Raw genomic sequence first — 13503 nt, 5'->3', positions numbered from 1 at the left:
GTCCATGGTTATGTGCCAATAAAGAAATTTTTAGAAGCAAATTCTTATATTAAAAAAGGAAAAAGGTCTCAAATTAGTAATCTAAGCTTCCACCTTAAAAAACCAGAAAAAGAGCAAATTAAACCCCAAACAAGCAGAAGGAAGGTAATAAAGATAAGTACAGAAATCAATGACATTGAAAACAGAGAAATAATGAAGGAGAGAAAAAAAATCAACGAACTCAAAAATGGTGGTTCTCTGAAAAGATCAATAAAAAAGAGACAAGATACAAATTATCAGTATCAGGACTAAAAGAAGAGCTATCACCACACCCCCCTTAGCCATTGAAAGGATAATGAGACACTGTGAACCCATCCATTCATCAACGTAGATGAAATGGACACCACTTACTCAAGAAAAAGGCAGCCTACACAGTACTGTATCTCTGAAAAGAAACTCAAGTCATTGTTCAAAAACTTCCAACAAAGCAAACTCCAAGTTAAGATGGTTTTACTGGTAAATTCTAGTAAATGTTCAAGGAAGAAATAGTTCTAATTCTGTAGGAGTTCTAATCTCCTTCAGAAAATAGAAGAGGGAACACAAGCACATTGACTTTATGAGGCCAGCACTGTTCTAATACCCAAACCAGACAAAGTCACTTTTCACAAGAAAAATGAACTGAAGATCAATATCCCCCATGCGCAGACACAAAAATCCTCAACAAAGTATCAACAAATGGAATCCAGTAATACATAAAAAGAATAATACATCACAATAAAGTGGGGTTTATTCCAGGAATTTTTGGTTTAACATTTGAACAATCAATACAATCCACCACATTAACAGACTAAAGGAGGAAAACCACATGGTCACCTCAACAGATGTAGCAAAAGCATTTGACAAAAACTCAATATCCATTCATGATAAAAAACTCTCAGCATACTAGGAATAGAAAGTGTAAACATCCTCAACTTTTTCAGGCACCTACGGAAGCCTCACAGCTGATGTTAGTAACACTTAATGGTAAGAGACTGAAGCCTTTCTCCCTGAAAGCCTAAGGAGTTCAAGGTGGGGTAAAGGTTGGCTAAAAAGGGACAGCAGGAGGAGGCAATTTTTGGAGTGATGGAACTGTTTTGTGTCATCATTATGGTGGCAGACACACATCTGTATGCACTGGTCAAAGTTTGAAGAACTGCACACCACAAAGAGCGAATTTTACTGTATATAAATTAACGCGTAAAAAATAAAGAGACAAAAATTATCTGTACCCTAAGATATAAACTGGTAAAATATACACAGGATAACTGATAACAATGGATGTATCAGGATAAATGGTTTTCTTTTTCTGTTCTCTATTTTCCAAATTTTGTAATATGGCCAAATTGTACTTATATTTAAAAAAAGAAAGGCATACTATTCATATTACTTTCCTGAACTAGTACTTACTACTGGATTTTCAAATTAAATTAATAATACCGAAATAATTACTCCGGAAAAACAACATAATTGTACAAGATGATATAGGCACGTGAGAACATTTTTTTGCTAAGGTGCTCACTCTTCTTTTCTCCTCATTAATTTCTGGGGCTTTAGGAGAGACTTTGATGCTCTGTCATCTACTTTGCAGTGCAGTTGGCCCTCAGTATCAAAACAATAGTCCAAACTTCCCATTAAGGACAATGTTCAGAAGTGTTACTAGAAACATTTAGGATCTTCAATCCAGGGTCACTCCTCTCTCTCTGGGAAAATATTATAAACAATAGGGTATTTACCCTTAGCAAGATTTTTTGTATCTCTAATCTCAATATGTAGTAGGCTACATGGAGATGATTCTCATCTAGTTTAGTAAAGAAAGCCACTTAAAATCCTGACCTATCCACGTAAGAGATAAGAAAGAATACAACCTATCTTTTCTTTACAATGTCAATAGAGATTATTTATATTATTTTTATAGGTAAGGTGCTGGGAAAGAAATTCCCACAAATAACCATTTAATTTACCTTGTTTTCTTTTTAGTAGAAGATAACAGTTTGATGGACTGAAGGAGAAGAAACAACAACCGAGATTCAAATATACTGAGCAGTTTTATCACTTCTTCTTGATTAAGACTAGAAGAATCGGCAGCTGGAACAGTCTCACCACTCTTAGGCTAAAAACAACAAAAAGTTATTTCACTTAAGCTATCCAACAGCTGTAGTTTCATACTAAAGTGATGGAAGTGCAGTTTCATTAATACAGTAAACTTTTTACCCAAAAACAACAAACAAAAAACACACCTGAGATCACTTTGATAAACTAAAACGCATAATAAAAATGTCCCATACCTAATAGGTACTTGGGTAGAAGAAAATAATTCTTAATGAAAATATCCTGACTTCTCACCATCCGACACAACATGGAAATGGGTACTGGACAGAACTTGACCAGCCAGAGTTAGGGAAGCCATAGGTGGGTGTACCAGGGGGACTTAGGGAAGCTTTTAGCAATAGCAGGTGGCATGAATGCTGGAATGCCCAGAAAACTAGAAATTCCTTCTCCAGGAGCCTGTTTGAGCCCCCTCACCATTCAACTGCTCCCAGGCAATTTAGTGGAAATTATAAAAGGGGACATAGGCCTTTCTTTCTCTTAAAAAATAAGCAAACAAAAAACTCCAGAAAACAAAAAAACAAGAGACTTTGTAACTTGCTAAGCATGGTCTATGGGCCTCATTAAGGCATACTCTTAAAAATTTTTCAGATATAAATGAAAGGAGTTTAATTGTACCAAGCAAACATAAGAAATCACTGTTAATGTGTTTTTATGCATAGCATATATGTATATGTATTTACATGCACACACAAAAAACACACATACATAAACACATACCATATGCCTACTGTATACATTCAAAATCACACACAAGAAAAAGACACTGATTTTCTCCACTTACCTGGTCAAATTCCTCCGCAAGCTCCTTCCGGATGAGCTGGAATGCGTGCTCCGTTCTTACCATTATATCAAGAGCCCCAGACAGTGTTTTCAATTTTCCGACATTGCTATTCTGACCTAAAGTATTTAACACAAAGTGTTCATTCCTTTAAATATAAATCTAGAAACCCATCTAATAGTAACATAGTCATGAAAATTCTGATTTTTAAGCACCATAAAGGAAGCAGTTGAGAATCTCAACAAATCTTCTAAATCCAACTTCTATTTAATAATTTTCCCTTGAGAAAAATATTAAGTCTGGCCAAAGCAATAAATAATTACTGTTTCCCTGCCTTACCATTTGGTTTTGTCCAGCTGAGAACACCACGTTTTCAGAACAGAAGCCAGTACCTGAAGCATTAGGTTAAAGGGGACCAGTGGAGAGGAGGTTGGAGATCGAGGGCCACCCCATTATTTACCAGTTGTAAATGGTCAAGTGATGTTGGTCAAGTCACTTAAGCACTTAGCATCAGTTGTCTTACCTGTAAAACAGGTGTATTACCTTTCTGTTCATGGCAGGAAGTCAGACCAGATGAACAAGTTTTCATTTATGAACTTTCTGAATAAAACTTTTCTGTAGCTATCAGATACTACAAAGCACTTTTGCTCCTGCTCTCCTGGAGCTGACATTCGATTGTGTATGTGGTGGTGTAGCAAAGGTTTACTCTTGTCCAAACAGAGGTCTGGCCTTTGTCCCTGCCTCCTAGAAGGTGATCTCTAAGCCCTTGAAATGTCCTGCTGATAAGAGTGTTTTTGTTTACCTGGAAAGCCTTTGGTCACACTGGATAGTCTAACAGTGTGATTTACCGTGGGGGCTTCAGGCCCCATGCTAACAGCTCGATCTCCAGAGGGGCTGGAGACTAAGATCAGCCACGGGGCAGTAAATTATGTCTTTGTGACCAAGTTGCAATAAAAACTCTGGACACCAAGGCTTTGGTGAGCTTCCCTGGTTGGTAACACTCCATGAGCACTGTCATATCACACATCATTGCTAGGGGGAGTTAGCGCCATCTGTAACCCCACTGGGAGAGGACAAACCGGAGGCTTCACACTAGGAACTCTCCTGGATTCTGCCTCACGTGCCTCTTCCCTGGGCTGGTTTTAATGCATATCCTTTTGCTGTAATCAACCATAAGCAGAACAGCTTTCAGTGAGTTCTATGAGTCCTTCCAGTGAGTTCTAGGAGTCCTTCCAGTGAACTGCCAAACCTAAGGGTGTGGTCTGGGGGACTCCCCAACTCTACAGATGGGGAGGAAATAACTTCCCTTCTTCCTTTAAAGCATAATCCTCAACTTTATAAATAACCTGTTATCTTTAAAATCAATGGATAAATGTGATTTCAGTGTAGATTTAGCATCTGGAAGACAAGCTATTTATTATGTATGAAAACGCTGTTGGGGCAGGAACCAGATAATAAAGACACGAGGAAGATAAATTTGAGTCATATGTACTAGAAAAAAAAATATTGGGTAAAATAAGAGAATAAAAGGTGTTACAAACTAGAGCATTTACTAACTTGGCTCATAAAACCCACAAACCTGGCTAACAAAGCCCCCTAAAATATTTACATCATTTTTCTAAGGTACTCATACTACTAAAACATTTAAAAAAAAGGGCATTAACCACATTTATGACTTTAGCAAATTTGTTCCCAGTATCTCTCCATAAAAATGATGCCTGCTCATTCTAAGGAATTCAAACATAGCAGAAAATTCAAAGATGCAAGTAAAAATTGAGAATCACCCCAAACTCTCCCCTAGAAAGGGCTACTGTTAATCTTAGTAACTATCCCACACATCTAGCCATGCATTATATACTGGAAAAAAGACACAAAAACAATTTTAATACAAAGTATTTGCAGAAACTGTTTTAGATAGGTAATATATTCCCAAATTTACAAGGTTCCCGGCCTCCCAGGCTCCCTCCCCAGAGGCAAGCAATGTTATCAGCGTCTTGTGCATCCTCCCAGCGTTACTGCATACCTATACAAAGTCATATATACTTAAAGTATTTATTTTAATTTTATGGAAGAAAAAAACTGAAATGAACCCAAATGAATTGCCACACTTCAAATAATTGTTTCTTGTTTCTTTACCAGATAGGAGTTATTTCTCAAAAGACCCCCTGCAAGTAAAGGGAGCTGGTGAGTGAGAGGGAGAGAACTTACAAAAAAAGTTAAGTGGTTGCAGTATCCGCCTACTCCCTGCCATGGAAAACAACAGAATAAAGCATTCTCTCTCTCTTTCTCCCAGTTGATCTCTACCTCGGTCAGGCTCTATAGCAGTGTCTATTCTAGAACCATAACCCAAAGCTGCTCAGTGTCAGTTCTATGTGTAGAGGGATTCAGTAAGGACCACTACCCCCTTACTGTTGCTCCTCCATTTCCAATTTTTCATGCTGATTTAAATCTTTGTCTAAACTGACTTATCAAAACTTTTTTCAAATAAGGGATTCATGAGCTATACTTCAATATTGCTAGTCATCGAACATAACTAATACATTTCTTTAAGTTTTAAAAAGCACTTCAAAAAGCGTAGAGCCTTCTCCTGGTCCCTACGGGAAGCAATTAACCATGGGCAAATTAAAAAGAAAACAATATTACTTACATCCAAGAGAGATCCACAGGTCTGCCTCACTCTAAGACATTCCAACACTAAGCCAATGCATACATATCTGAGAAATGAAAAAGTTAAGACTTACTGGTCATCTGAAATTCTGCAAATGCTACTCTTTCTAACTGCACTCTAAGTAGTTCACAGGGAGCATCTTTCAGAAGCTGAAAAAGCGTTACAGCTTTGCTGTAATGGAGATCTGCCAGCACCCGGTGCTGCTTCCTAAGGTGTTCATCACCAACCTAGAACCAAAAATAAAATTTAAAAAAAATCCTAAGGCTGGGGCTTCACAATCACTACTTAGTAAGTCTTCTGATTGGATCACTATATGCTTTTTAATTATTTTTTTCCCCTGTAAGTCTTAAAGTTTTAGTTTTTACATTTAGGTCTTTAACTCATTTTCAGTTAATTTTTGCATATGACTTGAGGTAGGAGTCCAATTCTATTCTCTTGCATGTGGATATCCAGTTGTCCCAGAACCATTTGCTGAAAAGACTATTCTTCCCCTACTGATTTCTTGGCACTCTTAAGCTTGCTTTTGCTCTCAGGGTATTAGGCCATCTGGGCAAACCTGAATTTTGGTTGCAGGCCTTCTAAAGCCAAGTATTAATAGAAATCCTTTCCAGATAAAGCTGGACCTCAAAGGACAAGACTTTCAGGATAAGGGCAGTGCAGAAGTAAACTCATGCCGAAGGACTGTAAGGTAAGCTGTCCTGGGACTAAGCAACAGGGGAAAAACAACAAAACAAACAAAAAACATCACTGAGAAACCATAAACATAAGACTCCCAGCAGAAGCAATGCAATCTCTCTGAAGGTACTTTTATCCTAAGCCCCAAAATGTTCTTAGAAATACATGCATTTGAGCATCAGGATTCATGTATAACACTGTTGATACTAGATTATTTCTAATAGCCTCAAACTGGAAGAACCCAAAAGTTCATTAATCATAGAACACTGATACATTCATTTAATGAACATTATTGAGCTGAGAAAATGAACAGCTACATGCACCAACAAGGATGAATCTAAAAAACCTGATGTTGAAGTGAAAGGCAATAAGCCACAAAAGAACACATACAGTATGATTCGTTTTATAAAGCATACAACAAAGTAAAATGTAAACATATTGTTTAAGTGGGAAAACCAAAAAAGGTATGGACATAGTAGAAAATTCAGCACAGCAGTTCATCTCGGTGGTGTCGAGGGAGGCACACCTGCGGCTCTCTAGCGTACCCTTCCCTTAACTTCCAGGCTAGGTACAAAGGGGTTTCCTTTTGTCGTTTTTGAAACTGTACATATGTTCCACACATATTTCTATGTGCTTTTATATGCATGCTCTATTTCACAATGAAAGATGGGAGACCATACTTTAAAATTTGCATAGATACATCACTATAAGGCCTACCCACGTTTTAAAAAATCTAAGTAACACACCCAGGCAAATATATAATTTTGCCAACTAAGACCCAATTATAGTAGAGAAAAATATACGGTATAGGTGAGAGAAAAACACCTACAAGTTTTTCTAAAGTAGCTAATTAGAATAGATTACATTTAAAATATATATGGAAATGTAAGAGAAGCACCCAGCAAACTTTGAACTGACTTGGCATTGCGCTTCAACTGGAGTGACGGTACCTGATTCCGCAGACAGCTGTGGTACATGGACGCCAGCCTGTGGTGGATGGTGGCAGCCCGGTACTGACAGAGAGGCTGTCGCGCAGACACGGAATCAACATCACAGTATTTCAGGGACTTCATCATAGCTTCACTGACTTCTTTTTCAATCTATTTTTTTTTTTAAGGGGGAGAAAAGACAAGACAAACTCATAATATGACTATGAGAATTTTTAAAATGTTTAAATACTCCTTGTCAAGGAAAAGATGACAACAGATGCTCAATATCCATTAAACAAAGGAATAAATAAGGTTGAGGACTTATTTTATAATCCAGCAAATGTTACCTGCTCCTGAGCTTTTCTAGATAACGGTGCATAATCTTGTTGTAGAGTTGCCATGGTAAAATAAGTAGTGGATAATTCCCAATTCACTGAATCCCAAACAGCTGGGTGTATATCTCGTGTTCCCAGTGATCTTAGAGCTTTCAAATAGTAATCGACAGCCTGCGAGGAAGGAAGAAGTGACGATTTCTGACTCAGTTTGAACCTATACCAATACTGCATTAAAATGGAACATATTTCAAAACTACCCAGATGTTCATTTAATTTGGGGAGAGTTTGTAAAAGGACAATATTATGAGGAAAGGAAAAAAGTGGATGAAAACATTTTGCTGAAGAAAGTTATTGAAAGTGGACTGAACGCTACTCCACATCCCCATCTCCAGTCTGCAGGACGCCAGTCCTTGGGGCTGTTTTCTGACTCATGCTGATGCATCTTCTTTCTTTGGTTTTTTTCTTTCTAAACGAAAATTACAGTTTATATAACTACTAAACTAGATTTAAAAATCTGCCAGCTTTTCCTGTAAAAAGAAGTAACTCCTTCCACTTTGTCACCCCATCCTCTAATACATGGCCATTGTATTTAAACAAACAAAATCACAGAGCAGTAATGTCTACATTTCTGGTGTGTTTATTCATTCATTTTTCTGTGTGTATATAGACTTAAAAATGAAAAATAAAAAGAACGTCACTTTTATTTTAAAATTTACTATGCCTTGAACATTCTTCACTATTGTCATTTTTAAATGGCTTCAAAGTACGCAGACTATGTGAGTGCTTGCTTCCTTGCACCCTCCCCAACAATGGATGGATGTTGTCATTCGCCAGAAAATTTGGCAACATGATACATAAAGGAAATTCAATTTTTAAATTTGATAAAAATTTAAATTTTGCCATTTTTTTCTTACATACATGTTAGCCACTTACTTTTTCTAAATGTACATATTTTATGTTCAAGGTTATTTGCCTTTGTTTGTATGTGGGTGTTTTATTTTCAATCATTCTTAATTCTTTTTTAAATATTATTTATATATGTATTAACCTATGATCTGTCGTATATGTTCTAAGTATTTTCCCTAGATTGTGGTTTGCTTTCCATCTTACTTTCTGTCGTGCATTTGTAAACCTTTATTTTTATACATTTAAGTTTATTCAAATTTTATCTGGGATTTTTGTTTATTGTGCCAAGTTGGGAAAGTCCTTCCCTACCTCATTGTATAAAATTCTTATCTGTATTTTCTTCCGGCAACTTGTGCAGTTTCATGTCCATGTTTAATCCATTTGACATTTACTCTGGTTTCACAAACAATCTGTTGACTCCTATTTTCCCTACCAATTCAACATGCCATCTTCAATACTAAATTCTTATTACTTTTACGCTAGTTTCTAAGTGTTTTAATGACCTGTCTACTCCTGTGACATCATCATAATTTAATTATATTTAGTTTTTATGATATTTTAGGGGAACAATGGCAACCTGTAAATAAACAACAGGTGTGAATGGATGAGTCCAACATATGAGCAAATGTGTTACCTTATTATAATACAAGCCTTCTTCTGGTGAAAATTCACGTTTAAACTCATCACTGGCACCACAGTGTGCCTGCGCACAAATTCTCATGAGCCTTCCCGTGTTACATAATAAAAGAGCAGCATTTGTAGCATCCTCAATTGATTCAAAGTTGTGAATTCCCTTTTCGAAACAAGAAAAGCTCTTTTTCCACAACTGTTGCTCTGCGGCAGACACGGATTTGCTCACTTCACAAAGAAAGAAAACAACTGTGTAAGCAGGCATCAGTGCAAACCCGCCACCGCCTCCTGATGTGATGATGAGAGGAGAGTGGCAATGACAGGAGCCTGGTGGAAAGTCTACCATCTGGAGTCAACCACGGTGCACTGCTGTCATCATGCATGTTACATGAAGTGAAGGGTATCCCCAAAATTCTATGTTGAAATCCTAACTCCCAGTTCCTTAGAATATGCCTCTATTTTGGATAGGGCCTTTAAAGAGGTAATCAAGCTTAAATGAGGTCATAGAGTGGGGCCCTCATGCAATATGACTGGTGTCCTTTTAAGAGGGAGAGACACTGGGAGGGCACACAGAGAAAAAAGATGGCCATCTGCCTGCCAAGCAGAGAGGCTTCATTGGAATCCAACCCTGCTGGCACCTTGATCTTGAACTTCCAGCCTCCAGAACTATGAGACAATAGATTTCTTTTGTTTAAGTCACCCAATCTGTGGTATTTTATTATAGCAGCCCCTGCAGACTAATACAATAGTCTCCTCTTATCCATGGTTTTAGTTACTCGTGGTCAACTGTGGTCTGAAAAAAATGGAAAATTCCAGAGAGAAATAATTCATAAGCTTTAAATTGTGCATGGTTCTGAGTAGTCTGATGAAATCTCTTGCCATTGTGCTCCGTTCTGCCCAGGATGTGAATCATCTCTTTGTCCAGCATCTACACACTGTTTGTGCCACTTGCCCATTGGTCACTTATTAGCCATCTGCGTTATCAGATCAACTGTCACAATATTACTATGCTTGTGTTCATATAACCCTTATTTTACTTAATAATGGCCCCAAAGCACAAGAGTAGTGATGTTGGCATATTGTTATAATTGCTCTACTTTATTATTATTGTTGTTAATCTTTTACTGTACCTGATTTACAAATTAAACTTTAGTATGTATGAAAAATACAGCATATACAGGGTCTGAGACTATCCACAGTTTTAGGTATCCATTGGGAGTCTTGGAATATACGCCCTGTGATAAGAGGGGACTACTGTATAACACTTAAGCATAACCCTCCTCAATATTAACTGATATTAAAATAAGCAAATAAAAATACCTAAGCAAAGCACCATTTTGTAAAGATTCAAAAGCTGTAGTCCCATGGAGTTTGAAGAGGTTATAATCTCTTAAAACCTGTCTTTTATCCAACTCTCCTAGCTTCCTGACTACCTCCCATGTTCCCCTGATGACTTCCTCCTCCAGATGCACCTTAAATGCACAGGCTATCCCAATAGCAATGAACTCTCTGGGGGCAACATTTGTATCCCTAGTCAGGCACAGCTCACAGATCAACAGACACACAGATATGCCTCCTCGATTTGCCTGCCACCCCCAGGTTCCCCTCAGCCCCGTTCCTTTCCCATATTGTGTCCACCCTTCATATTTTCATCCAGTCTCATGGCTTCAAGTATCACCTTTATGTGAATAGTTCTCAATCTATGTCTCACTGGCCCTAACAGCTTCTAAGCACATTTTTAATCAGCTACTAAATTAGAACTTTTCACACAGGTTCCACAGGTGTCTCAAGCTCAACATAGCCTAACTGACTCATCGTGTCCTGCCTGACTCACACGGGGCCGCCTGCTGCCACACTACACATTCACGGGACCTTCCACCTCTGGCTTCTTCCTAGTGCTGCCTGCTCAGTCTGGAAAGCCCCCCTTCCTCACATTTGCCTGCAGACATTCCACACATCCTATACCACCCTGCTCAACTACACCTTCCAAAAAGCCTTCCTTCCAAGAAGCCTACAATCTCAATAAATGTCTCCTTTTCTCTCTCCTATTGAACTTTGTACTTTGTACTTCATTTGTACTTAACCACAGCATTTATCAGGGATTTGTATTCATATCTGCGTTCTCAAGTAGAAGGGGGGACCATGCTGTAGCCAGTTACGTATCTAACAAAGAGCCTGGCACATGGCTGGTTGTCCAATTTGCTTCTGAATTGATCAGATGGAGTGAAGTATAAAAGTAGGAATAGAGAACACAGAAATGATAGACCCCGAGGGAAAATAACGGTTTTCTAAGTTTATTTCTTGAGAACTTAAAAAATTATCTAACAGAGCATCCCTTTATGACATAAAATCAAGTGCCACAGTTCTTTGCTTTACTCATAAAAAAAAATCAGCTAATTTTCCAACAGAACAGGCAAGGAAGAGGAATCCAAAGAGACACTCACCTACTCTCTCGCTCTGTAATGCAGCTGCCTGATTCATATAAAACACACCGATCTCATTTCTAATGTTACCCATTCTCTTCATTACTTGTACATAGTGTTCTGGATTCTGGCTTTTTAAGTCACTAAATTGCAAGATTTCATTAGCAGCCTCATAACATTTACAGCTAACAGAAAGTTGACTTTCTAAGTCTGTAGACAAATCAGTTGCCCATGCAAATCCTTAAAAGAAAAAAATAAGTCAGTATCAATGCAAGTCATGTGAAACCTTCTTTTTCAGTAACTAAGGGAACCTGATATTTTAAATTCAAAATAATAATAAATGTAATACAGTATAAATATACTAAGATTCAATCAATGTAACAAAATTTAAGTTTCATAGTAAAGATCGCTTTATTTATGAACCTATTTTTTTTGGACATTAATGTTTGATCAATAGAAATGATTTCCTGCTCATAAACACCGAACAATTCCCATCACCAGGATTTTCCCAGGTACACTTCTTTACTGGTATAGACCTAAAGTTAACTGCTAATACAAAGTAAAGTTTTTTTTTCCTTAAATTGATAAAAACAGTTCTTGAAATAATGTGCCAATGTTACACTTAGGTCACTGAAGAAGCTGTTAGACAAGTCCTCAAAGATTTAAAAATGCCATCTAGTGGGGAATGGAGTAAACTTAGGCACAGGACCCAAATTTAAGGAGAAAAAAAAGTACTACTCCTTTCCCAAGAATGTGGTGCTGCTAAAAAAAAAAAAAAAAAAAAAAGACAAAAAAGGTAGTACTTCTGTTGATAACACTCAAATATATGGGAGAATATCACTCTCACAAAGAAGTATTTTACATGAAATTGCTATGATGGGATTGGTCAAAACACAGAGGATTTTCCCACTGTCTATTAAAATGAAACAATCATTTGAGAAACAAAGATAAGGGGAAGAAAGAGAAAAATATTAGGAAATAAGCTATTTCACTACTCCCCCAGTGTACTCTACTAGCTGTCAACTGTCAAAAACTTTTTGGGAGGTGGATGTCAAGTAATAAAAACAATTTAAAAGCATAATAACACAATCCCATGACACATTACAAAAGCACCTTCAGAAGCTTCCCTAACTGCAGTGTGCTACACAACTGTGTTGTTGAACTGAGGAGGAAGGACATTGATGCTATGGGTTAAATTACCCCATTTCCCAGTTTTAAAGTCTGACAACTCCAAACAGTGATATTTTCAGTAAGATGACCAGCTATTAACTAAACTTAAAAAATGATCATCACTTTCTCTTAACCCCATGGATCATTCAGAAGGCAATTAATCCATTTTCACCAACTGTTACTCCTTTAAAAAAAAAAAATATATAGGGCTTGGTTAGCCGATTAAAAGTGCTACCTAGAAAAACTTCATGAAAAGAAGTGTAAAAAGTTAACACAATTGCCTTCAGAACTTATTTTATGATTAGTTCTAGTCATATAATCAGTAACTACAACATATTTGAAAACCATTTTATACAAATACATGCTCAATTTTAAAATTAAGAAATGAATGAAACAACAGAGCAAATACCAAAACACTAACATTTCTGCCATTTTTCTGAACATACTCAAATAAGCATGCGCTGGACTGAACAACCCCACTGTGAACCAAGTGGTGTGTCTCTCTAGCATACCTTGACAGCTGGACTCTCTGTGGAGACTGTGTAATATCTCCTGATCTTCTTTTGTTTGGTAATTAAACTCTTCAAGGTGTGCTGCTCTATTATTTGCATTTTGGGCCAGCATTAGTTGGATATCACCACAAAGTGTCAAATATTGAGAAAGAAACAGCAGGACTTCAGAAAGCATATTGGTGCAGAGGCAGCAATAAGTGTCTATTTGAAAGGGTAAAAAGGAGAAAAAACACAAGCACATTAAAAATTAATGAACACAGTAAATACTAAGAAAATGTGTTACCAGCTGAAAGCTTTGTACCACTGCATCTACTCTAAGTTTATTTTGTGTCAGATACATAAATAATGGC

At 37.2% G+C, this 13503-nt stretch overlaps 1 protein-coding gene across 2 annotated transcripts in view; it reads right to left on the bottom strand.

Annotated features, from left to right (window-relative positions):
• EDRF1 (erythroid differentiation regulatory factor 1) overlaps nucleotides 1-13503 on the bottom strand; it is a 37555-nt gene that overhangs the window by 3473 nt on the left and 20579 nt on the right. For both annotated transcript variants that reach the window (XM_069461092.1, XM_069461093.1), the window contains 8 exons: nucleotides 13154-13354; nucleotides 11493-11711; nucleotides 9053-9276; nucleotides 7525-7683; nucleotides 7199-7348; nucleotides 5647-5800; nucleotides 2909-3024; nucleotides 1980-2128 (listed from right to left, as the gene is read on the bottom strand). In XM_069461092.1, the coding sequence (XP_069317193.1) occupies nucleotides 1980-2128; nucleotides 2909-3024; nucleotides 5647-5800; nucleotides 7199-7348; nucleotides 7525-7683; nucleotides 9053-9276; nucleotides 11493-11711; nucleotides 13154-13354 (1372 nt within the window). The remainder of the gene's footprint in view (nucleotides 1-1979; nucleotides 2129-2908; nucleotides 3025-5646; nucleotides 5801-7198; nucleotides 7349-7524; nucleotides 7684-9052; nucleotides 9277-11492; nucleotides 11712-13153; nucleotides 13355-13503) is intronic.

The sequence above is a fragment of the Eulemur rufifrons genome, chromosome 28 (genome assembly GCF_041146395.1).
Source record: "Eulemur rufifrons isolate Redbay chromosome 28, OSU_ERuf_1, whole genome shotgun sequence".
In the NCBI taxonomy this organism is placed as follows: domain Eukaryota; kingdom Metazoa; phylum Chordata; class Mammalia; order Primates; family Lemuridae; genus Eulemur; species Eulemur rufifrons.
The sequence above is the reverse complement of the archived record's forward strand: the minus strand, read 5'-3'. Positions and strand labels throughout refer to the sequence as shown.